This window comes from Bos mutus, chromosome 14 (assembly GCF_027580195.1).
Source record: "Bos mutus isolate GX-2022 chromosome 14, NWIPB_WYAK_1.1, whole genome shotgun sequence".
In the NCBI taxonomy this organism is placed as follows: Eukaryota; Metazoa; Chordata; class Mammalia; order Artiodactyla; family Bovidae; genus Bos; species Bos mutus.
This window is the reverse complement of record NC_091630.1, coordinates 8959899-8985484: the sequence shown is the minus strand read 5'-3', so window position 1 is coordinate 8985484 and position 25586 is coordinate 8959899. Positions and strand designations below refer to the sequence as shown.

The window sequence follows — 25586 nt, the reverse complement described above, 5'->3', positions numbered from 1 at the left end:
CAGAGACATCACTTTGCCAGCAAAGGTCTGGATAGCCAAAGGTATGGTTTTTCCAGAAGTCAAGTAAAGATGTGAGAGTTGGACCATAAAGAAGGCTGAGAACCAAAGAACTGATGCTTTTGAATTGTGATATTTTCAAAGACTATTGAGAGTCCCTTGGACAGCAAGGTGATCAAATCAGTCAATCCTACAGAAATCAACACTGAATATTCATTGGAAGGATTTTTGTTGAAGCTCCAATACTTTAGCCACCTGATGTGAAGAGCTGACTCATTGGAAAAGACTCTGATGAAGGAAAAGATTAAAGGCAAGAGGAAAAGGGTATGACAGAGGATGGGATGGTTTCATAGCATCACCAACTCAATGGATATGAATTTGAACAAACTTTGGGCGATAGAGGAAGGCAGAGGAGTCTGGTCTACTGCAGTCCACACGGTTGCAAAGAGTTGGACATGACTTAGCAACTGGAAAAAACAACAAATACTTTTCAAAATGATCACTATAGGTTACCATCAGAAGACTACATCTTAAATAAGCTCCCCATGTGATCCTTATAAAAACTGGTTTAACAGTGCTCTTCCAGACCTTGGCAACACAGTAAGTAAAAGTGTGGAACATAGAAGCCCTCCAGTGATGAGGGACTATCTGTTTCCAGTCTAGATTTAGATGCAAGAAAAGAACCAAAGTTGAACTGTATGTCAAATTATGAGAAGTTTTTGTAGTGAGCAACAAGAATATGAAAGCATATTACATGAGGAAAAGGATGACTTACCAAAAATAGCCACTGGATTTAAGGCCTAGGAAACGTCAACCCAGTTCTTTTGCATAATTTTTTTAAAATATGAAACAAAGTCATTTCCTCATTTTCACAAAATGAATAAACTGAGATCCAGACAGGTTAGACAATTTCCTTAACACCTCCCAGTAAGTGTGCTAGATCTGAGACTATATTCTAACTGTCACATATTTAAGGTCCTTCCCTTCACATAGCCCCAGTCTATCTTCACAGGAAAGCCAGACTAAAGCTGACCTTTGCACTATTTTGAGTTTCAAAGTTTGGACATTTCAAATTTAAAATATGAGTGGAGACATAGTTATGCAACACCATGAGGAAATAATCAAAATCTACAAAAGTTCTTCTAAAGACTGCCCTGGTCTTAATTCTTTAAAAGTCAATGTTCAATTTTGACTTCTGGCCATGCTGAGTAACCAATATAAAGACTATCCTATCCTCCCTAAGTAAGTAGACAACTGGACAAAATATATAAACTGCTTTCCAGCAATGGGGACAGGCAGCAAGGGATTGAGTTCTCTGAGAGAAAGAAAACAAAAGAGGCCAGCTCTCAGATCATCTCAGCTTTCTGCTGCAGTTTGTGGGCCACTACATGATAGGGGACCCATGCAAAATGCAGCCACTTCACAGAGCTGAGAAGACAGAATTGGCATTCAGGAAGGATCAAGTGGGTACACTGATGAGCAAGAATAATGGAAAGGAGGGAAATAGGTAGGGAAAGAGCCCCAGAAATTATCAAAGGCTATGATTAAGTTTTTGACAGAATACAAAGTCTCACACAGCAGGAGACTGTTTGAGCCCAGAGTAAGAGAACCACAGGGAGGAAACAGCCGAGGTGAGGAGAATCAAGTTCCACACAGCAGAAGCTAATGGGCGGCTGAGGGAAGCTGAGGAACAGACATGGGCTAATCCTCAAGATGCTCCTGCATATTTGGGGTATTGGGGGAGAGAATAAGTGGAAATAAGAAAGGGAGTACATTCCTTATTGACTTTGAATTAAAAAAATAAAAAGGAAACAATTATGGAGGTGTCTGTGTGTGCACATCCTTAGTCAGTCGTGTCTGACTCTTTGCGACTTCATGGATGGTAGCCCGCCAGGCTCCTCTGTCTATGGAGATTCTCCAGGAAAGAATACTGGAGTGGGTTGCCATGCCCTCCTCCAGGGGATCTTCCCAACACAGGACTCAAACCAGGGTCTCCCACATTGCAGGCTGATTCTTTACCATCTGAGCCACCAGGGAAGCCCAGAAGTTTCTGAGTTTCCCTCGAATTGGCAAAATTAAGTATTCCATCTGAAAAATGAAGACTTCAGTTTTAAAGAGATAAAACTGTTTTATTTTTTGCAACCAGGATTGTAGGGACCCAATACAGAATGGAGCAAAGCGCCTTACTGCACTGGGCATTATTTCAGAGACCAGGAAGGGTTTCAGGTCTCATCTATGTTATGAGAGACCACATCCTGCCATTTGCCCAGGGAAGGGACTTTTCTCCTTCTTTCCTTATTTTTTTATTATTTTTTTTTAATTGGAGGATAACTGCTTTAAATTTAGTCATGTTTGTTTCTGCTGTGCAACATCATGTATCAGCTATAAGTATTCATATATTCCCTCCCTCCTAAGCCTCCCTCCCATTCCCATCTCATCCAAACTAGGTCATCCAAGAGCACCAGGTTGAGCTCCCTGTATTATATAACTTCCCACTAGTTACCTATTTTACACTAGTAGAGTAAATATTTAAACATTACTCTCTCAATTCATCCCAACTTCTCCTTCCTCTGCTATGTCTACAAATCCATTCTCTATATCTATGTCTCATTGCTGCCTTGCAAATAGGTTCATCAGCACCATTTTCTAGATTCCATATATATGCATTAATATATATTTGTTTTCCCCTTTTTGACTTATTTCACTCTGTATAATGGCTCTAGGTTCATCCACCTGAGTTCAACTGACTCAAATGTGTTCCTTTTTATGGCTGAGTAATATTCCATTGAACATGTGTACCACAATTTCTTTATCCATTCATCTGTTGATGGACATCTAGGTTGCTTCCATGTCCTGGCTATTGTAAACAGTGCTGAAATGAACATTGGGGTAAATATGTATCTTTTTGAATTATGATTTTCTCAGGGCATATGCCCAGTAGTGGGAGTGCTGGGTCATATGGTAGTTTTACTTCTAGTTTTGTGTGTGTGTGTGTGTGTTTTAAGGAATCTCCATACTATTCTAGAGTGGTTCTATCAATTTACATTTCCATCAACAGTGCAAGAGGGTTGTCTTTTCTCCACATCCTTGCCAGCATTTATTGCTTGTAGATTTTTAGATGATGGTCACTCTGACCAGTCTGAGGTGGTATCTCAATGTAGTTTTGATGTGCATTTCTTTAATAATGAATGATGGTGAGCATCTTTTCCTGTGTTTGTTGGCCATCTGTATGTCTTCTTTGGAGAGATCTCTCTTTAGGTCTTCTGCCCGTTTTTTTGTTGTTGTTGTTATTGTTTGTTTGACTGATTGGGGTTTTTGTTTTCCTGATACTGAGTTCCATGAGCTGATGGTACATTTTGGAAATTAATACTTTATCAGTTGCTTAATTTGCTATTACTTTTTCCCATTCTAAGGGTTTTCTTTTCATCTTATTTAGTTTCCTTTGCTGTGCAAAAGCTTATAAGTTTAATTAGGTCCCATTGTTTACTTTTTTTTTTTTTATTTCCATCACTCTAGGAAGTGGGTAAAAGAGGATCTTGCTGCAATTTATATCAGAGTGTTGTATCTATGTTTTCCTCCGAATTTTACAGTTTCTAGCCTTATATTTAGGTCTTTAATACATTTTTAGTTTATTTTCATGTATGGTGTTGGGAAGTGTTCAAATTTCGTTCTTTTGCATGTAACTGTCCAGTTTTCCCAGCACCACTTACTGACAAAATTATCATTTATCCATTGTATATTTTTGCCTCCTTGTCAAAGAGAAGGTGTCCATAGGCATGTAGGTTTATCTCAGGACTTTCTATCTTGTTCCTTTGACACATGTTTTTGTTTTTGTGCCAGTACTGTACTGTCTTGATTACCGTAGCTTTGTAGAATAGTCAAACATCAGGAAGATTGATTTCTCCAACTCCATTTTTCTTTCTCAAGATTGCTTTGGCTATTTGGGGTCGTCATGTTTCCATACAAACAGTAAAATTATTTGCTCTAGTTTTGTGGAAAATGCCATTAAATCAGTGCTGAATATTCATTAGAAGAACTGATGCTGAAGCTGAAACTCCAATACTTTGGCCACCTGATGAGAAGAACTGACTCATTTGAAAAGACCCTCATGCTGGGAAAGATTGAAGGTGGAAGAAGACGGGAACAACAGAGGATAAAATGGTTGGATGGCATCACCAAGTCGATGGACATGAGTTTGAGTAAGCTCTGTGTGTTGGTGATGGACAGGGAAGCCTGGTGTGCTGCAGTCCATGGGGTCGCCAAGAGTTGGACATGACTAGAGCAACTGAACTGAACTGAGCTGAATGTGATGGGGATTGCATTGAATCTGTAGACTGCCTTGGGTAGTATACTCATTTTCACAATATTGATTCTTCCAATCCTAGAACATGGTTATCCCTCCATCTGTTTTTATCATCTTTGATTTCTTTCATGAGTATCTTATAGTTTTCTGAATACAGGTGTTTTGTCTCCTTAGGTAGGTTTATTCCTAGATATTTTATTCTTTCTGTTGCAATGGTGAATGGCATTGATTCCTTAATTTCTCTTCAATTTTTGATTATTATTGCATAGGAATGCAAAAGATTTCTGTGTTTTAATTTTGTATCCTGGGAAATTACTAAATTCATTGGTTAGCTCTAATAATTTTAGGGTAGCATCTTTAGGGTTTAGATGCTATAGCATCATGTCATCTGCAATCATTGAGAGTTTTACTTGTTTTCCAATCTGGATTCTTTTTATTTTTTTTCCTTCTTTGAGCACCATGGCTAGCACTTTCAGAACTATACAAAATAATAATGGCAAGAGTGGGCACCCTGGTCTTTTTCCTGATCATAGAGAAAATGATCTCATTTTTTCACAATTGAGAATAATGCTTGCTGTGTTTGATGTATATGGCCTTTATTATGTTGAGGTAGGTTCCTTCTATGCCAGTTTTAATGTGTTGTTGCTAATATTACTGTGAGGAATTTTGCATCTATTTTCATCGTTTTCCTCCCTCTGCAATTTTCTGAAAGAGTTTGAGCAGGATAGGTATTAGCTCTTCTCTAAAAGTTTGCTACTTTTTGCCTTTTAAGCCATCTGGCCCTAGGCTGTTGTTTGTTGGAAGATTTTTGATCACAGTTTTAATTTCAGTGCTTGTGATTGGTCTGCTCTTATTTTCTTTTTCTTCCTGTTTCAGTCTTGGAAGGTTGTACTTTTCCAAGAATTTGCCCATTTCTTCCAGGTTGTCCATTTTATTGACATATAATTGCTCATAATACTCTCTTTTGATCCTTTCTATTTTTGTGTTGTCTGTTACAACTTCTTCTTCATTTCTAATTTTCTTGTTTTGAATTTTCTCCCTTTTTTTTCTTGATGAGTCTGGCTAATGGTTTGTCAAGTTCGTTTATCTTCTCAAAGAAGCAGCTTCTGTTTTTATTAATATTTGGCATTGTTTCCTTCATTTTTTTAATTTTAAATTTACTTCTGCTCTGATCTTCATCTGAGCAGAAGTAAATAAAAAGATAGTAAAGAATCTGCCTGCAGTGCAGGAGTCCCAGGTTCAATCCCTGGTTTGGGAAAATCCCCTGGAGAAGGGAATGGCAACCCACTCTGGTATTCTTGCCTGGAGAATTTCATGGACAGAGGAGCCTGGAGAGCTATAGTCCATGGCATCACAAAGAGTTGGACATTGACTCACAAAGAGTCAGTCACATGACTGAGTGATTAAAACACTGTACACTGATCTTCATGATTTCTTTCCTTCACTACCTTTGGTGGTTTTCTTTTTCCCTTCTTTCTTTTTCTAGTTGCCTTGGGTGTAAGGTTAGGTTGTTTACTTGATATTTTTCTCATTTCCTGAGTTAAGCTTGTATTCCATAAATTTTCCTGTTAACACTGCTTGTACTGCATCCCATATGTTTTGAGTTGTTGTGATTTTGTTGTTTCTAGGTACTTTTGGATTTCCTCTTGGATTTCTTCAGTGACCTCTTGGTTATTTAGAAGTATATTGCTTAGTCTCCAAGTGGTTTTTGTTTTTTACAGTCTTTTCCTGTAATTGATATCTAATCTTATATCATTATGGTAAGAAAAAAAATGCTTGATGCAATTTCAATTTTCTTAAATTTATGAAGGGTTGATTTGTGACCCGAGATTTGATCTATCCTGGAGAATGTTTCATGTGCACTTGAGAAAAAAAGTGAATTCTACTACTTTTGCCTAAAATGTCCTTTAGATATCAATTAGGACCTTCTGGTCCAAAATGTCATTTAAGGCTTGTGTTTCCTTATTCAATTTTCTGTCTGGATGACCTGTCCGTTGGCGTGAGTGAAGTGTTAAAGTCCCCACTATTTTTGTGTTACTGTTGATTTCCCCTTTTATGTCTGTTAGCATTTGCCTTATGCATTGGAGTGCTCTTATGTTGGGTGCGTATATATTTATAATTATTATATCATCTTCTTGGATTGATCTGTTGATCAATCTAAGATTCTTCCTTGTCTGTTGTTAAAGTCTTTATTTTTTTTTTTAATTTCCATCTGCATGGAAAATCTTTTTCCAGCCTCTCACTTTCAGTCTGTTTGTGTCCCTATGTGGGAAGTGGGTCACTTATAGACAACATATGTAGGGGGTTTTGCTTTTGTATCCATTCAGCTAGTCTGTGTCTTTTGATTCAAGCATTTAATCCGTTTACATTTAAGGTAATTATTGATATGTATGATCCTATTGCAATTTACTTTATTGTTTTGGGTTTGTTTTTGTAGGCCTTTTCTTTTGTGTTTCCTGTCTAGAGAAGTTCCTTTAACATTTGTTGTAAATAAAGGTGGTTTGGTGTTGCTGAGTTCTCTTAACTTCTGCTTGTCTGTAAAGCCTTTGATTTCTCTGTTAAATATGAATGAGATTTTTTCTGTATAGAGTAATCTTGGTCTCATATTTTCCCTTTTATCACTGTAAGTATATTCTGCCACTCCCTCTTAGCCTGCAGAGTTACTGCTGAAAGGTCAGCTATTACTCTTATGGGAATTCCCATGTATGTTATTTGTTGCTTTTCCCTTGCTTCTTCTTTCTTTGTGTTTAATTTTTGTTAGTTTGATTAATATGTATCTTGGCATGTTTTTCTTTGTGTTTATCCTGTGTAGGACTCTCTGTGCTTCCTGGACTTGGGTGACTATTTCCTTTCTAATGTTAGAGAAAGTTTTGACTATACTTCAGTACTTTCTCATACACTTTCTTTTTCTCTTCTTCTTCTGGAATCCCTCTAATTTGAATGTTGGTGTGCTTAATATTGTCCCAGATGTCTCTGAGACTGTCCTCATTTCTTTTCCTTTTTTTCCTTTATGCTGCTCTGCTTCTACTATGCTCTCTTCCAGTTCATTTAAACGTTCTTCTGCCTCAGTTATTATGCTATTGGTTTCCTTTACTGTGTTTTTATTTCTCTTATTGTATTGTTCATTGCTGATATTCTATTCTTTATATCCTCCATGTCCTTGTTAAACTCTTCATGTATCTTCTCAATCCATCCCTCCATTCTACTTATCTATGCCTCCATTTTATTGCCAAGATTTTGGCTCATCTTTACTATCATTCCTCTGAATTCTAGTAGACACCCTATTTCATCTTCATGTGTTTGGTGTTGTGAGTTTTTACCATGTTCCTTCATCTGATGCATGTTTCTCTGTTTTTGTTTTGTTTTTTTTTCCACTTCATTTATTGTGTTTGGGGTCTCTTTTCTGAAGGCTGTAAGGCCTAAGTTCCTCTTAATTTTGAAGTCTGCCCCCAGTGGGTGGGTTCTGACCAGTCCCTTGTGGGGGCTTCCTGGTAAGAGGCCAGATGCCTGTGTTCTGGTGAGCAGAGCTGGATCTTGTTCCTCTGAAAGGCACTGTCATATCCAATGGTGTGTTTGGGTGTTTGTGAGCATGGTATGGCTTTGGGCAGCCTGTCTATTAATGGGTAGGTTTGTGTTACTGTTTTGCTAATTGTTTGGCATGAGGTATCCAGTACTGGAGTTTGCTGGCTTTTAGGTGGAGCCAGGTCTTAGCACTGAGATGGAGGCCTTTGGGAGAGTTCTTGCCAATTAATATTTCACAGCGTCAGGAGATCTTTGGTGATTCAGCATCCTGAACTTGGACCTTCTACCTCAGAGGTTCAAAATCAACCCCTGGCTGAAGCAACAAGACTCCACAAGCCACACAGCATGGAAGAGAAAAGGAAATAAATAGAAAAAAAAAATCAAACAAACATGCAAACAAAAAATGAACGGACAGACAAATCCCCAAGACAAATGATAAAAGTAACACTGAACAGACAAGAACATACATTGAGACTCATACACTCATACTCAAAAAAAAGAAAATAAGACAAAAAACTAAAATAAAAATTTAAAAAGTGGAACCACAAAGGAAGAGAGCAACCAAACCAATAAGCAAACCCATAAATAACACACACAATAAACTAGTCTAGAAAAAATTCAGAACCAAAACATGAAAAAAGTACAACAGAACAAAATACTAGTGTAGAAATAGGAAAAAATAAAATAAACTTACTTAAAAATAAAAGCTTTACAAAAGGAAAAATTAAGTAATAAATAAGTATTAAAGTACTAATAAAAAAAGAACAACAGAACAAAATGAAAAAAGAGAGAGAGAGGTGGTAAGAAGACTATTTTCCTGTGGCCTCAGTTCTCAGTTTTCCTGCCACACAGTGAGTTCCAGCTAATGTGCCTCATCAAAAAGACCTCCAGTATTTCTAGGAAGGTCTCCAGACCTGCTGTGGGCACTGTGGGGTCAGCTCAGACTCAAACCTGTCCACACTCCAACTTGTACTTGCTTCCAAATTCCACAACTGCCCCCAAACACCACACCTTCAAGCCAATTGTGGGGATTTAATCTGCTGCTCCTGTGGCTGCAGGAGGAAATTCACTTCCTCTTTGGTCACACAGCCTCTGTGGCTCACACATTGGTTTTGCCCTGCCTCTGTAGGCTACGCTCTGGTGTCTGTTTCCCACCCAGACAAGATGGGGCAGACGCAGAGGCGTATCGGACTCACTTACTCAGCTGGGCTGGGAAGAGGGAGGGATATGGCAGGCCAAAGTGGAACGTGCGAGGAGGGCCTGGGGCGGTAAAGGCCTTCGGAGTTGCTGCAGCCTGAGGCAGGTCAAGCACTCTCCCAGGGGAACTGGCCCGAGGTCATGGGAACCTCGGCAATGTCAAGGTTCACGAGCTCCAGGAAGGTGTGGGCTATGACTTGTGCCTGCTCGCAGCTTCCTGCACCTGCGACCCCTGGGGTTGGGCCTGCAGTGCTACTCATCCCCTGCCTGTGGCACTCCCACTGGCCTTGACGGCAGCTGGCCAGCATGCCTGCCTCTGAGACTGCAGACCAGAGCCGTGACTAGTTCTGCCTCTGGCACTCATGCCAACCTTTCCAGTGGCTGGCCAGCGTGTCCACCTCTGAGGCTGCAGACCAGAGCCGTGACTTGTCCTGCCTCTGGCACTCACGTTGGCCTTGCTAGCAGCCAGCCAAAACCCCTCTGGGGTTGCAGACAGCAGCTGCAGCCAGCCCCATCGCGGGCACTCACAAAGGACACTCACGTGTCCTAACATCTGTGAGCATGCAGAGGTGGACTGTCGCCTCTGGCAGTCAGTGACCGGTCACCCCTCTGGCAGTCCCAGGCTTTTCCCTCAGCTGTGTCGTATGAGCCCCCTCTGAGTGTCTTCAGGACAGTCAATCCCAGTCCTCTCCCAGGGGTCAGACCCCTGAACCCCGCACCTCAGCACCCAGCCCCCCTCACCATGGTGGGCAGCCATGCAGTCAAGCATCTCAGGCTGGGAAACGTTGGTCAGTGCCGATTTTTGTGCTGAAATCTCTCTACTTTGCCTTCCACACACCTGTTGCTGTGCTCTCCTCTGAGCTTCCAAAGCTCCACCTGTCCCTGCCTGTGAGGTGGTTTCTCAATAATTCAGGCCAGGAATGGTTTCAGGTCAGACTGTACCCATCCATGATATGAAAGACCATATCTTGCCAACTTCAGGGCACTTGCTCATGGAAGGGGCTTTTCTCCTTCTTTCTGGAAGCCTAGGAGTTGACTGCCCAGCATGTACTATGCCCCCTACATCTCAAATACATATTCTCAGATAATATTGGGATAATCAAAAGTCAGAGTTCAAAAATAATTAGTAGTTAACTGAAAATGTAAAAACTCATGCACCACGTGAATACCTACTCTACTCCTCTTAGATCCTCCTGATACACGCATAGCTAGACACTTCATGAAATCTCCTGAAAAGAAATCTACTGTAGCAGGAGGCACAAAGTCTGTCTTTTGGGGAGAATGGGTGAGATGAGCAGGGTCACGACCTCAGAGGTGAGAAAGAGTCCGTAAAAACACTGTTCCTAAAGAGAAGGGAAAGAATCAGTCCAAACACAAGCTGCACAAATACCTCAACAAGCATGGAGACTCCAGTATAGTCAGAAAAGGTCAATCCACTGCAATCCAGGACTAAAGAACACTTTGGATTCAGGCAGGGCTGGGTAGCTTCTTCTGTAAGAGGAACAGAGCTGAATCAGAGAGAATTCTTAGAGATTTTCACTATTGACTTTGTTGAACATTGGGAAGATCAACAGTGGCCTAATGTTTTAACAAAGTGAAATCACTCAGTCATGTCCAACTCTTTGTGACCCCATGGACTGTAGCCCACCAGGCTCCTCCATCCACGGAATTTTCTAGGCAAGAGTACTGGAATGGGTTGCCATTTCCTTCTCCAGGGGATCTTCCCAACCCAGAGATCAAACCGGGGTCTCCCGCGTTGCGGGTAGACGCTTTACCATCTGAGGCACCAGGGAATCCCTGGATGGCTCAGGGAATGTTTAACAAAATCAATTCCAAACACTTTTAATTTTACATTTTCAGTTGGCTACTAATTATTTTTGAACTCTGACTTTTGATTATTCCAATATTATCTCAGGTAATTATTACTACATAACTTGAGTGCCAAGGATAATATTGGTAAATGGCATATGATTAAAAATGAAAGACAATGAAAATTTACAATAAGATGTCCTTCTGGAGCAACCAGGGAAGGCTTCATGCAAAAGTAGCTTTGAATTTAATAGCCTATCCAAAAGTAGATGACAGTTTAAGATCTCACAATTTTCCTGTACCATTCAATCAATATTTTTTATTTGACTAGGGGGACTAACCTGGTTGGTCCAGTGGCTAGGACACCATGCTCCCAATGCAGGGGTCCAGGTTTGATCTCTGGTCAGGGAGCTAGTCCCACATGCCGCAACTAAGGGTTCACATGCTACGACCAGAAGTTCGCCGCCACAACTAAAGATCCCACACGCTGCAACAAAGATCTAAGATCCCGTGTGCCGCAACCAAGACCCAGCACAGCCAAATGAATTAAAAAGTGTGTTTTCATAAATGTAGTACCATATGCCAGGTACTCCAGTGGTGCCCTCTGTTTCTCTTTTTCTCCTGTGAGAAGGAGCTATGAAGGTACGTATAGATTCAGGCTCTGCTATCATTGGCTCAAAATGGTAAATTAGAACTTCAAGCCAAATGAAAAGTGACCACAACTTAGCTCATCCACTGACCACTCAGTAGTAATCATTATCATTCAATATTTGCCTAAAAATAGGACCTAACATTACTACAGAAGGGCTCTTATTTACAGCCTCAGATATAATATGTCATTGCTATTATCAGAGATTGGAGAGTGGGTTTAAGATTGCAGGAAAAATAAAAATATGAATCCTAGGTAAGGACAAACAGTGGAACATTGATTGGTATTTATTCCTTTTATTTCCTAGTCTCACAGACAGACACACACAAACATATATAAATAGGTTGGCACTACATTAATTAGTTTAGAAATACTTTTATTTCATTTTATTTAGAGCTACAGAAGAAGAATGACTAAAGAAATATTAAAAGATTTGCTGAGACATTTGGCTCATTATTTGCCTGTGATATGTACTTCCTTGCAAATTTTTTATGATTCATAAACATGTTTTATCCAATTTGGAAACATTTTGTTGAATTTTCAGAGTATAAGAATCTTTAACAATTGAATATCAGATAAGCTTTCCTACAAAAGTTCAATAATCCACATGGCATATATGCATAAAATATATATAATGGATTAGATGTATCCTTACAAAGTTAGATGTAAAAAGCTTTAGTAAGACTAATCATTTGCAATGTACCATGGAGTTCAAAATTTGAAGAGTTTCTATGCAATACTTCTGAATATATCTGTTTTAGAAAATAAAACATATATGATTTTTTCGAAGACAACTCAGTCCAGCTATTTTGACATCTTTTCAGCATGTCAACTGTGTACATATTTTTTCAAGCTCCACATTTAATGAGAGCATGGTGGTAGCTTGAAAATATTTACACCGTGGAAATTGGCAAGTGCAACAAATCACACTTCTCTACCACCCCATGCCATAGTCTCCACTCCAAGAGCTTTTTGGATTTACCAACACATCATTATGTAAATCATTATGTAACTCTTACTAAACACCAGGAAAATAATCAGTAATTTTTAAAAAATTCAATAGCTTGGATTAAATAAATGACTTAAACCTCTGACATATTTAGCAATAGATCTTCAAATGACAGTGATGATGTAATTTGATAAAAAAATTAATGAAGTCTTTTTTTCCATCTCCTTATAGTCTTTTATAGTACAGTACATACAAAAAAGCTAAATCTAAAATTCTTAGTCCAAAAATTTATGTAGAAAAAGTTATCATTAATATCTAATCCACCCAAATTAAATTATGAATTCTTTGAGATCTTTAAGCCTTATCTTTCAGATGGTTAAGCATCTGCTTACAATGTGGGAGACCTGGGTTCGATCCCTGGGTTGGGAAGATCCCCTGGAGAAGGAAATGACAACCCACTCCAGTACTCTTGCCTGGAAAAATCCCATGGATGGAGGAGCCTGGTAGGCTGCAGTCCATGGGGTTGCAAAGAGTCAGACACGACTAAGCGACTTCACTTCAAGCCTTATTCTTCATTTACTAGAAAACATAATTGTCATTGGTAAAACTGAATATAATTCAATATATACTCAATATAATCCAGAAAAAATTAACAACTATTTTATTTATAATTGCTTTTCATGAAGGAGATACATAAATTATTATCTGCAACTAAATTTATGACATGCATTCTATCATCCCTATTCTTTAACAAGCCAAACATGGCTAATCAATCACGGTACTTTTTCCCAGTCAGTTCAAAGAAGACCCTAGAATTTCTATCAATTCAGTGCTTCAGAAAGTCACTACTAGTTCATAAGCAATTTTACTTGTCAATCTGAACTTAATAATCCAGTGAAAAAACTATGCATATTATTTAGAGAGATTGATCACTAACCTAAATGACTAGGAAATGGTGGTAAATGGATACAGAAAATTATTTAACAAAGGTGTTTTTTTTCTTTCCTATCCTATTTATTTCACTCATAAATTATACTTGCCGTTCTCTATATTTTCCTGTAGTTGTTTCATAATCTAAGTGATGATAGATTGCTAACTAAAAATGTTTGGGTTTAATCAAAAGTGAAACAAAACTTTTTCTTTTGTTTCAGAATGTGCTTGCTTTGTCCTTCATTTTACACCTGAGGTTCCTCTTTTGTGTTCCTTTAACCAAAATGGATGCACATTTTCAGACTGTCCAAAAGAAATAAAAGAATTGTGCCATGTAGTTGTGGATAATAAGGTAAGTAAGCTTTTTTTTTTAAGAGAAGCAGTTCATCTTTTTTTTTTTTTTTTTTAAATAAAAAAGACATTGTTAATGGCAAAGTTACCAATTCCCTCAAGTGAAAATTTAAATACAATGGACATTTCTGAAATCTTTCCAAAAATAAGTGAAGTTTTCTTTTATATACTATCCTCTCAGTTCTGTCATTGTGCTGATTCTATGACTATTAATATATACTTGTGTTCTAAGCTTCTGAGTAAATCAGTCAGTGCAATAAAATTCATACTGTTGTAGAAAACTGAATGAACAGCTAATATGCCATAAGCAAAATGAGGTAAGTTTGGAGCATCTGCAAAGGGGATAACTAATATATACTCATGGGGGATGTGGTAAATGATGAGCTTTATCTACAAAAATCAAAGAAAAATAAAGAAAGAAATTAACCATCAGGTGTGGGTGGATGATTAACTCCAGACTGTGCAAGCCAGCTCTCTCCTGTGGAATATTCATTAACTTGTTTAATTAAAAAGTATTCATAGATGCATAATTTAGGAGTGCTTTTTTATACTTCAAAAAGTTTCTGGCAGTTTGTGAATTGCTCATAATTCTTTAAAAGAAGGCGTTTTCTGTTGATATCAAGTAATTATTGAGAAACAGATTTATATCTCTAACTTCTAAAGAAAATAAGGAATCAGAAATATTTAGAACAAACCAAAACACTATCTTTGGAAAACATGTGTACATATTATTGTGTACATTATCTCTTTTATTCATTCATTCAAGCAATTGGTTAATATACACGTGGCGTGTGCTTACTGTAAGTGCTGTCCTAAGAAATACAAGTAGAATGATGGACAAGAGAGATAATGGTCCCTACTCTCAGTAGACTCACAAGTAAACTGAGAAACCAGTCAGTTGCACTAGTAATCTGAAGTGTTACCAAGGCTGGAAAATTATGCAGAAAGCGCTCAGGAGGTACAGGAAAGACCTGATATTGTAGAAGAAAAATGGCCCCCAGTGATGTCCACAGCTTAACCCCTAGAACCTGTGGAATATGTTGCCTTACATGGCCAAAGGAATGTTGCAGACTTGATTAAATTAAGAATCCTGAGATAAGAATCCTGAAACCATAATCACAGAAAACTAGTCAATCTAATTACATGGATCACAGCCTTGTCTAACTCAGTGAAACTAAGCCATGCCCTATGGGCCACCCAAGATGGGCGGGTCATGGTGGAGAGGTCTGATAGAATGTGGTCCACTGGAGAAGGGAATGGCAAACCACTTCAGTATTCTTGCCTTGAGAACCCCATGAACAGTATGAAAAGGCAAAATGATAGGATACTGAAAGAGGAACTCTCCAGGTCAGTAGGTGCCCAATATACTACTGGAGATCAGTGGAGAAATAACTCCAGAAAGAATGAAGGGATGGAGCCAAAGCAAAAACAATACCCAGTTGTGGATGTGACTGGTGATAGAAGCAAGGTCCGACACTGTAAAGAGCAATACTGCACAGGAACCTGGAATCTTAGGTCCATGAATCAAGGCAAATTGGAAGTGGTCAACCAGGAGACGGCAAGAGTGAATGTCGACATTCTAGGAATCAGCGAACTGAAATGGACTGGAATGGGTGAATTTAACTCAGATGACCATTATATCTACTACTGTGGGCAGGAATCCCTTAGAAGAAATGGAGTAGCCATCATGGTCAACAAAAGTCTGATATGCAGTACTTGGATACAATCTCAAAAATGACAGAATGATCTCTGTTCATTTCCAAGGCAAACCATTCAATATCACAGTAATCCAAGTCTATGCCCCAACCAGCAACACTGAAGAAGCTGAAGTTAAACGGTTCTATGAAGACCTACAAGATCTTTTAGAACTAACACCCAAAAAAGAAGTCCTTTTCATTATAGGGGACTGGAATGAAAAAGTAGGAAGTCAAGAAACACCTGGGGTAACAGGCAAATTTGGCCTTGGAATACAGAATGAAGTAGGGCAAACGCTAATAGAGTTTTGCCAAGAGAATGCACTGGTCATAGCAAACACCCTCTTCCAACAACACAAGAGAAGACTCTACACATGGACATCACCAGATGGTCAACATCGAAATCAGATTGATTATATTCTTTGCAGCCAAAGATGGAGAAGCTCTTTACGGTCAGCAAAAACAAGACTGGAGGCTGACTGTGGCTCAGTTCATCAACTCCTAATTGCCAAATTCAGACTTAAATTGAAGAAAGTGGGGAAAACCACTGACCATTCAGGTTCAGTTCAGTTCAGTTCAGTTGCTCAGTTATGTCCAACTCTTTGCAACCCCATGAATCACAGCACACCAGGCCTCCCTGTCCATCACCAACTCCCAGAGTTCACCCAGACTCACGTCCATCGAGTCAGTGATGCCATCCAGCCATCTCATCCTCTGTGGTCCCCTTCTCCTCTTGCCCCCAATCCCTCCCAGCATCAGAGTCTTTTCCAATGAGTTAACTCTTTGCATGAGGTGGCCAAAGTACTGGAGTTTCAGCTTTAGCATCATTCCTTCCAAAGAAATCCCAGGGCTGATCTCCTTTAGAATGGACTGGTTGGATCTCCTTGCAGTCCAAGGGACTCTCAAGAGTCTTCTCCAGCACCACAGTTCAAAAGCATCAGTTCTTCAGTGCTCAGCCTTCTTCACAGTCCAACTCTCACATCCATACATGACCACAGGAAAAACCATAGCCTTGACTAGACGAACCTTTGTTGGCAAAGTAATGTCTCTGCTTTTGAATATGCTATCTAGGTTAGTCATAACTGCTTTCCAAGGAGTAAGTGTCTTTTAATTTCATGGCTGCAGTCATGACCTAAATCAAAACCCTTATGATTATACAGTGGAAGTGAGAAATAGATTTAAGGGACTAGATCTGATAGATAGAGGGCCTGATGAACTATGGAATGAGGTTCGTGACATTGTACAGGAGACAGGGATCGAGACCATCTGCATGGAAAAGAAATGCAAAAAAAGCAAAATGGCTGTCTGGGGAGGCCTTACAAATAGCTGTGAAAAGAAGAGAAGTAAAAAGCAAAGGAGAAAAGGAAAGATATAAGCATCTGAATGCAGAGTTCCAAAGAATACCAAGGAGAGATAAGAAACCCTTCCTCAGCGATCAATGAAAAGAAATAGAGGAAAACAATAGAATAGGAAAGAATAGAGATCTCTTCAAGAAAATTAGAGATACCAAGGGAACATTTCATGCAAAGATGGGCTCGATAAAGGACAAAAATGGTATGGACCTAACAGAAGCAGAAGATATTAAGAAGAGGTGGCAAGAATACACAGAACTGTACAAAAAAGATCTTCATGACCAAGATAATCATGATGGTGTGATCACTGACCTAGAGCCAGACATCCTGGAATGTGAAGTCAAGTGGGCCTTAGGAAGCATCACCACTAACAAAGCTAGTGGAGGTGGTGGAATTTCAGTTGAGCTATTTCAAATCCTGAAAGATGATGCTGTGAAAGTGCTGCACTCAATATGCCAGCAAATTTCGAAAACTCAGCAGTGGCCACAGGACTGGAAAAGGTCAGTTTTCATTCCAATCCCAAAGAAAGGCAATGCCAAAGAATGCTCAAACTATTGCACAATTGCACTCATCTCACACGCTAGTAAAGTAATGCTCAAAATTCTCCAAGCTGTGAACCGTGAACTTCCAGATGTTCAAGCTGGATTTAGAAATGGCAGAGAAACCAGAGATCAAATTGCCAACATCCACTGGATCATAGAAAAAGCAAGAGAGTTCCAGAAAAACATCTATTTCTGCTTTATTGACTATGCCAAAGCCTTTGACTGTGTGGATCACAACAAACTGTGGAAAATTCTGAAAGAGATGGGAATACCAGACCACCTGATCTGCCTCTTGAGAAACCTATATGCAGGTCAGGAAGCAACGGTTAGAACTGGATATGGAACAACAGACTGGTTCCAAATAGGAAAAGGAGTATGTCAAGGCTGTATATTGTCACCCTGCTTATTTAACTTCTATGCAGAGTACATCATGAGAAATTCTGAGCTGGAAGAGGCACAAGCTGGAATCAAGATTGCCGGGAGAAATATCAATAACCTCAGATATGCAGTTGACACCACCCTTATGGCAGAAAGTGAAGAGGAACTCAAAAGCCTCTTGATGAAAGTGAAAGTGGAGAGTGAAAAAGTTGGCTTAAAGCTCAACATTCAGAAAACGAAGATCATGGCATCTGGTCCTATCACTTCATGGCAAATAGATGGGGAAAGAGTGGAAACAGTGTCAGACTTTATTTTGGGGTCTCCAAAATCACAGCAGATGGTGACTGCAGCCATGAAATTAAAAGACGCTCACTCCTTGGAAAGCAGTTATGACCAACCTAGACAGCATATTCAAAAGCAGAGACATTACTTTGCCAACAAAGGTTCATCTAGTCAAGGCTATGGTTTTTCCAGTGGTCATGTATGGATGTGAGAATTGGACTATGAAGAAAGCTGAGCGCCGAAGAATTGATGCTTTTGAACTGTGGTATTGGAGAAGACTCTTGAGGGTCCCTTGGACTGCAAGGAGATCCAACCAGTCCATTCTAAAGGAGATCAGTCCTGGGTGTTCTTTGGAAGGAATGATACTAAAGCTGAAACTCCAGTACTTTGGCCACCTCATGTGAAGAGTTGACTCATTGGAAAAGACCCTGATGCTGGGAGGGGTTAGGGGCAGGAAGAGAAGGGGATGACAGAGGATGAGATGGCTGGATGGCATCACCATCTCAATGAACATAAGTCTGGGTGAACTCCGGGAGTTGTTGATGGACAGGGAGGCCTGGCATGGTGCAATTCCTGGGGTCGCAAAGAGTCGGACATGACTGAGCAACTGAACTGAAGTGAACTAAAGTTTAGTTAGAGAGATACACATTCAATAAGCAGCATACAGACCCCCTCAGAAAGCAAGAGTGGGCCTCAATTTCTTCATCAGTAAAACTAAGAGTATCCTATTACCTATTTGAAAATGATAATTACCATTTATCTATTTCATCCATTTAGAAGAATATCCTTTGAAAACTTGGAAGTGCTATACAAATATCAGCAGTGTTAATTTTCATTCACTGACCAAGTGTTCACTGGACAACGAAGGATAATGCATGGACATTAAAAATGCATCTCTTCCCTTAAAAATATAATTAGGAAAATGTGCATGAATAAAACAATTTTATTAGTATATAAAGTGATACGTGATTGAGTGAGGCATGTGGTAGTCTCTCCATGTTACCAAATTTCCATTTTACAGCTGAAGGAACTGAATGCTAAGCGGCACTTCATTGTATACTTGCCTCCATGGATCTGGTTGACTTCCTTTTCTACCTAGTGAGTTTGCCAAAGAATACGTCCCTTTGACTTACTTTTCTTCTCTATTAAACCTTGAAGAAAGTGTAATATTTGGATTGGCAAACAAGTAGATGGTTCTAGAAGGGAGAATATGAATAAAGAATTTAAATCCAGGTTCACTGGGACAACCCAGAGGGATGGGATGGGGAAAGAGGTGGGAGGGGGGTTTGGGAAGGGGGGACCCATGTACACCCATGGCTGATTTATGTCAATGTATGGCAAAAACCACCACAATATTGTAAAGTAATTAACCTCCAATTAAAATAAATAAAATTTTTTTAAAGAATTAGATCCAAGAATGATTAAATTAGGTGTAGGAGCCATGAAAACTGATTCATCTGACTGGTATAGAGAACTTGTGCAATGTGTAGTAAAAGGGAAATCAGTTTAAGAAGATACGGAAGGGTTTTAGGTATCAGACTGAGGACTGGGCACTTGATGCTCTGAAGAGATCACTAATGCATAAGAAGTTTTTTGTTTTCTTTTAGGATTAGTCTGTCATCACAGAATGGAATAAAGCTAGGATGGCAACTGCATCTCAGCTTGTGTGTCAGTTCAGTTCAGTCCAGTTGCTCAGCCACGTCAGGCTCTTTGCGACCCCATAGACTGCAGCATGCCAGGCTTCCCTGTTCATCCCCAACTCCCAGTCAACACCAGCCATTTGTAAGAGCTTATTACAGCTCCCTGTTTAGAAGATTCTCAGGTTACTTTGGCTCATAGGAGGAAGTGCCTTGATCAATTAATTTTATCTTCTGTAATCACAGGAAACTGGATGTTCTCTACTTATGGAGTAAGACCAAGACTGTCTCATAGCAGAAAAAAAATAGGAAAGTCATACTAATCCATCTTGAATACGGTTAAGGACAAAATCAGAGTAACAGAAGTGAAAATGTAAACACAACAAAACCAAGAATTATAGGTTTTACTATTTAAACTTTGAGAGGAAATCAAGAACATGAGCAATAAAAGAAACCTGAGCATTTAAAGCACAGGGAAGTGACAGCTGGATGCTGTTCCTGAACAAGAGAGAGAGGTAGGGGAACTCAGGATACTCTGGAGTGTCAGAAGAGAGAGAAGGAGGATACCAGGAAAACATTCTAGTCAACCAGTCCTAACTACTATAAAAGGGTAACTGGGTACCAAAGGTTTCCCAGGGACACAGCAAGGGTGACCATGTCGATCAGCTATTGCTCTCTGCAAAGTGGGCCTGATCTAGGGATGCAGAGGTGAGAATGCCCTTGTAAACTTTTCAGGCTAACAGAAGAGAAAGACTTGCAAAAAACAACCATTAAATGAGTGCAATACCAGGATCATATAAGGATCCTTTCAGAGCACAAAGCAGAAGAAAGTGAATTTGTCATGAGAAATCAGAAAAGACCAGAGAAGCTAGCATCTGACTGCTATCCTGTTGATGCGGGCCATGGAATTAATTTGTACATTTATATGATATTTATTTTATCCTATTCTATATTTATACATTTATTTAGAGTACTTTAAAGTAATATGACAGATACTATAATATATATTTATATATAAATGTTCCACATGTTCTTTTATCCACTGTACTTCTAAAAAGTATTAATTTTCCTGCATTTGGGAGGATTATAAACAGTTACTATGAACAATCTTGTATATGTTTCCAGGTGCAGATATTAAGAGGCTCCTTTACTACTGTCTTTAGAAGAGCCAAAATCAGTATGTCAGCTTTTCCTGCTTTCTTTTTTTTAAGCTTATATAATAGAATTTGAATTTTATGTTTTCCTTTGCCTTTTCATTTTGGCCCAGTTACATTTATGACTCATCTAGTTTTCATTATTGTATATGTGTACCATATAATAAATATATCAACTAAAAATTCAAATGTATAAATATTCCATACTTATACATACCAGCTAACTTTTTTTTTTTATATGAACTGTTTCCAGGTTTGGATAGTTAAAAACAATACTGTTTGAACATTCTTGTTTATGTAACTTGTTAAAATGTAAACTGGGTGTGGAACTGCCGGTTTGTGTATCTCGTGTATCTTCAACTTTATATGATATTACCAAACCGTTTTCCAAGGTAGTTTCTACAGTTTACACTCCCACCATTGCAAAAGACTTTTTGTTGCTCTATATCCTCACCAATACTTGGTACTGTGAGATTTTAAAAAACTATCAATCACATATATTGTGTTATTTATTGCAAAGTTAATCTATATTTCCTCAAGTATTATGAATAACATCGGTGAGTTTAAGTAAGCATATCTGCATATGCTCATTAGTAAATTTGAAAATGTCTTTTTTTGTGGAATGCCTGTTCATATCTCTTGTGCAGTTTTCTAACAGGTCATCTGCCATTTTTACTCCTTCATATGTTAGGGAGTACAATTCTTTCTCCTTTTTATAAATTACGTCTATCTTCTTTTACTCTGGCTTATCTTTTCATGCTTCATATGATGACATTTGGTAAACAAAACTCTTCATAATCTAGTGAAGTTTAAGGATAATGTTTAACATTTCTTGTACATATTCTCCTATATTTTCTTTTAAATTTATAATTTGTCTACCACTCTTAGGACTTTGAGCTGGTACTGACTTGGGGGATGGGATGGGATGGGATAGGATGAAGGTCTAATTCCATTTATCATGGGTGTGTGATTGTCTCATCATTGTATATTAATGACAGTCTTTTGCTCACTGCTCTGCAGTGCCACATTTGTCACAAGTAAAACACCAATATACGTGAGCTTTTCCTCACTTTTGTGTTCTCTGCTCTGTCCTGTTGACCTGTTCATTTATCTCTGAACCAGTAGCACACTGCACTGATTATTAGGGCTTTATAATACATTTATACATACATAAGTATTAATTGATCAAGGGACTTGTTCATATAGTTCAACACCTGTGCCTATTCTTGGCCATTTGAGTTTTGTACAAAATTTAGAATGATTTTATCAACTGCCATTAAAACGTCCTATCAGAATTTTAATTGTGACTCAGTTTATATCTATAACAAAATTTGAGAACTGACATCTTTTCAACGTTGTGTATTCTGATCAATGGACATTGTATTTCCTTCCATTTTAAAAAATACCATTAATTTAAGTGTTTCAGGTATTCGTAATGCCTCATAATAAATTTTTATACTTTCATCCTTTGTAGGCTGACACATCTGAACTTAATCTCTAAAATAAGTTAGGAGTGTGAGGAGGAAGACAAAGAAGAGAAGAAGGAGGAATGGGGAGGACAGAGTAGGAGCAGAGGAGAGGAAGAGGAAGGGAGGGAAACAGCCAAGTGGACAGAACAGGCGAGAAGCAGGGAGGAAAGCGGAGGCAGAAGCAGACGAGGAGAGAGGAAGGGGAACAGAGGCAGGAGGCCGCAAGGAGAAGGCAAAGGTTTCATCTTCTGTTCTGTAGTCAAGTCAGAACTCTTAGATGTCCTGTACGCTAACTCACCATTGCAAACGCCACTCAGAGAACTGACCAATGTGCTTTGTTCATACTGAAATAAAAACACATAAGAAGGTGAATAACATTATAAAAACTCATTTCTGTCCCTAAAATAGAACATCATTCTTTTCTCCACAATAACAACAACAAAAAAATAGTCTCCAATAATTATTTTCTCTAGCTTTTTTTTCAGAATGATAAATACAACAAACGGAAATAATAAGTTAGCTCTAAGTTTATGTTAGCTCAGTTGATAATTTATCAAGTCAGACTCTCTTTTTCAGAACATTTTCTGCAAGATTGTTTTGATATTTTTTCATCAGGAGGTGAACATTTACATGTGTTTTTCATGTATGTATCCAATCAGAAATTAACCTCATTAACACAGCACTCAAAGAGAGAGCCACCAAATGTGTATTTCATATTTTACAAAAGTCAGCTATTCATTTAGTATGAGGTACATGCATGTTGCTATAAATGGCATTATTGTAATTTTTATGGCTGAGTAATATGAAGTAAGCCAGACAGAGAAAGATAAATATCATATAATATCACTTACACGGGGAATCCAATCAAAAAAATGATGGAAAGTAACTTACATACAAAACAGAAACAGACTCACAGACATAGAAAACAAATTTACAGTTACCAATGGGAAAAGGGTGGGGAGGGATAAATCAGGAGTTTGCAATTAACAAACACACACTCAGTTCAGTTCAGTTCAGTCGCTCACACACTACTATATATAAAATAGATAAGCGACAAGGACATACTGCATAGCACTGGGAACTGTACTCAATGTTTTGCAATAACTTATAAGGGAAAAGAATCAGGAAAAAAATATGTATATGTAACTGAATCACTATGCTGTACACCTGAAACTAACAAACCATTGTAAATAAACTATACTTCAATAAAAATAAATAATTTTTAAAAAAATTAGCTGTTCACCTGAAGCTTCATGAAAATGTCCAAGAAAAAAATTCCAGTTTATGGAAATGCTGGAGAATGAAAATTACTTTATATCCTACAATTAAATTTTTTTGAAATTAAAAATAATTGATGCCTTTAAAATTAAAACATGCTATATATTTCTCAAAAATGTCTTATTGTTATTACTGTTCATGACGATAGCAATTGTTATTACTTGAGTACTTACTGTATACTAAGAACTTTACATTAATCATTTAATTCTCAGAATAATCCTATGAAGTTACTGACATCATTTTCCATATGAAAGTCAGAAAAATTTTAAATGTGGAAGACTTCTAATGATGGAAATGGTTAAACAATTTGACCAAAGTCATAAAGCTAGCAGGAATTGAGTTAAAACCTAAGTTCATGTCTTTCAACGCTGTACCTCTTGCTCCAAACTGCTACATTATACTACTTTCCCATTAAATCAGTTTTCATCTTGGAGGGTGACCATAGAATATTAATTTCCCTTCTTAATACCCACTGTGTGTGCGTGTGTTAGTCGCTCAGTCATGTCCAACTCTTTGCGACCCCATGGACTGTAGCCCACCAGGCTCCTCTGTCCATGGGGTTCTCCAGGCAACAATACTTGAGTGGGTTGCAATGCCCTTCTCCAAGGGATCTTCCCAACCCAGGGATCAAACCCTATCCAGGGATCGAACCTGTGTCTCTTAGGTCTCCTGCACTGGCAGGCGTGTTCTTTACTACTAGCGCTACCCGGGAAGCCACTGGTACTGCACCCAGTGGCACAGCTTATATATTTTAAGTCTGATTCTGACAGTTACCAAATAATTTTCCCCAGGTTATTTTACATTTCTAAGTCTCAATCTTTTTTTCTTTTTGTAACATTCAGATAAAGTCAGTTACATCATGGGGCTGACGACAAGTACCCAGGTAAAGAGACGAGCCCCTGAAACACAGCCAATGAGTGTGAGTTTCCTTTTTCTCCTCTTAAAAATGCCTTGTCTGAAACCTCTTCTGCAGAAGAATTTCAAATTATTTATACAAATACTCCACCCTCAAGAAGGTGGAGCATGACTTCACATTCCCTAAATACAAGCTGCACACAGTGACTCGCTTTCGAAGAGCACAGCATGCAAAAGGGGAGATAAAGTAATTTTATAGGGGAGAAACCTGACAAATACTACTTCATCCAGAAGATCGAGATTAATATCTACAGTGAGAAATAGTGCTGATATTATGTACCCTTGATACAAATGTGATGAAAATGGCACTTCACCTCTATAGTTTTCTTCCTAAAAAAAACCCATATTCCCAGTGCTATCACAAGAAAAATAAGACATAATTCCAACAGAGGGGCATTCTACAAAATATCTGACCAGTACTACTCAAAATTGTCAAGACCATTCAATAAAGGGAAAGCCTAAGAAACTGTCACAGTCACGAGGAGACTAAGGAGACAAGACAACTAAATGTAACGTGATATACCAGATGGAATTCTAGAACAGAGAAAGGGTATCAGGTAGAACTAAGTAAATCTAAATAAAGCATGTGTGCTAAATCGCTTCAGTCCTGTCCGACTCTACGCCACCCTATGGACCATAGCTCGCCAGGCTCCTCTGTCCATGGGATTCTCCAGGCAAGAATACTGGAGTGGGTTGTCATGCTCTCCTCCAGGGGATCTTCCTGACCCAAAGATCGAACCCACATCTCTTAAGTCTCCTGCACTGGTAGATGGGTTCTTTACCACTAGCACCACCTGAGAAGCCCAGATAAAGCACGGACTCTTCTTAATGATAATGTATCCATATTGGCTGATTGATTATAATAAATATGTCACACTAATGCAAGATGTTAATAATAGAGGAAACTGTAATGTGGGGTATATATAGGGACTCTCTCTATATATAGGAACTCTCTATACTAACTACTCAATTTTTCTGTAAATCTAAAACACTGTTTCAAAAACAAAGTCTAGTTTTGAAAAACACCTTGCCTGAGCAAAAGAAAATTTTAGATAAATGGTAGATTGAAACTTCTCTTGCAAGGTGAGAGCACAAAATAGTAATGAATAGTGAATACCTGTAGGTCTATATAATAATAAGCACAAATCCATCAAACACTAGCAGCCTGAGATCCTTCT

The 25586-nt window shown here is 38.6% G+C and overlaps 1 protein-coding gene across 5 annotated transcripts in view; it reads right to left on the bottom strand.

Moving 5' to 3' along the window:
* SLC26A7 (solute carrier family 26 member 7) overlaps positions 1–25586 on the bottom strand; it is a 226459-nt gene that overhangs the window by 11308 nt on the left and 189565 nt on the right. For all 5 annotated transcript variants that reach the window (XM_070382933.1, XM_070382935.1, XM_070382934.1 and 2 more), the window contains 2 exons: positions 22514–22559; positions 10410–10510 (listed from right to left, as the gene is read on the bottom strand). In XM_070382933.1, coding sequence (XP_070239034.1) covers positions 10410–10510; positions 22514–22559 — 147 coding nt within the window. The remainder of the gene's footprint in view (positions 1–10409; positions 10511–22513; positions 22560–25586) is intronic.